General features: G+C 72.1%; 1 protein-coding gene across 1 annotated transcript in view; it reads left to right on the top strand.

Annotated features, from left to right (window-relative positions):
* Positions 1–1,224, top strand: part of RBMS2 (RNA binding motif single stranded interacting protein 2) — a 9,387-nt gene that overhangs the window by 733 nt on the left and 7,430 nt on the right. The window contains exons 2-5 of the mRNA XM_017836602.1: positions 446–594; positions 713–771; positions 849–940; positions 1,018–1,175. Of these exons, the coding sequence (XP_017692091.1) occupies positions 446–594; positions 713–771; positions 849–940; positions 1,018–1,175 (458 nt within the window). The remainder of the gene's footprint in view (positions 1–445; positions 595–712; positions 772–848; positions 941–1,017; positions 1,176–1,224) is intronic.

Genomic DNA, 1,224 nt, shown 5'->3' on the forward strand with positions numbered 1-1,224 from the left:
AGGGGGGGGGGGGGGGCCCCGGGTTAGGGGGGGGGGGGGGGCGCCGGGGGGAATGAGGGGGTCCGGGGGGGAGGGTGGGGTCCAGGAGTCCCAGGGGGAGGTGACAGCGTTCCAAGGGGGGTGGTGGGGGTCCAGGGGGGGTTGGTAGGGTCCCGGGGGGGCCCGGGGTGTGGGGGCGGCCGCGGGTGATTCACGTTTGCACGTTGACATCAGCCCAGAGGGTTCCAGCTGCCTCTGGCTTAGGGGTCCCCAGGGATGGGGGGGTTCCCCGGGGGGGTGTCTCCTGACCAGGGGACTCCCAGGATGGGCAGGGTCAGTCCCTGCGCCCCGCTGGGGCCTGTGGTCGCTCTCCCCACACCCACACTGTCTCTGGAGGGGGGGGGTGTTGGGATTTTGGGGGCTGCAGTGGAGCAGCGGTGGGCACTGACCCTCCCCGACCCCACAGCAGCCCTATGTGCCCCCGGCACAGCCCCTGGGCCCCCCCAGCCCCAGCCCCGCCGGGGGGGCCCCGGACCAGCTCAGCAAGACCAACCTCTACATCCGGGGGCTGCACCCCGGCACCACGGACCAGGACCTGGTCAAGCTCTGCCAGCCGTGAGTGGGGCTGGGGTCCCTCCCCGGGGCTGGGGTCTCACTGTTCCCCCCTCCAGAGCCCCCCCGAGGGGGCTGGGGGTCCTGCAGGGCACTGAGTCCCCCTTTTCGCCCCCCTCAGCTACGGGAAGATCGTCTCCACCAAAGCCATCCTGGACAAGACGACCAACAAGTGCAAAGGTCGGGGGGCTGTGGGGTTATGGGGGGGTGCTCAGGGGAGCTCTGGGGGTCCCTCTCACCACCTGCCCCCCCTCCAGGCTACGGCTTCGTGGACTTTGACAGCCCCACGGCGGCCCAGAAGGCCGTGACGGCGCTGAAGGCCAGCGGGGTGCAGGCGCAGATGGCCAAGGTATGGACCCCCCGAGCCCCCCGAGCCCCCTGGGACCCCCCTCTGTGGGTCCCCACAGCCCCCTGACCCCCCCACAGCAACAGGAGCAGGACCCCACCAACCTGTACATCTCGAACCTGCCGCTGGGCGTGGACGAGCAGGAGCTGGAGGCGCTGCTGAAGCCCTTCGGGCAGGTGGTCTCGACCCGCATCCTGCGGGACCCCCACGGGGCCAGCCGGGGGGTGGGCTTTGCACGGTATGGGGGGGCCGGGGGGGCTCGGCTGGGGGGCTGCAGGGGGCAAAGC

The sequence above is a fragment of the Lepidothrix coronata genome, unplaced genomic scaffold (assembly GCF_001604755.1).
Source record: "Lepidothrix coronata isolate B3197 unplaced genomic scaffold, Lepidothrix_coronata-1.0 Scaffold281, whole genome shotgun sequence".
NCBI lineage: Eukaryota > Metazoa > Chordata > Aves > Passeriformes > Pipridae > Lepidothrix > Lepidothrix coronata.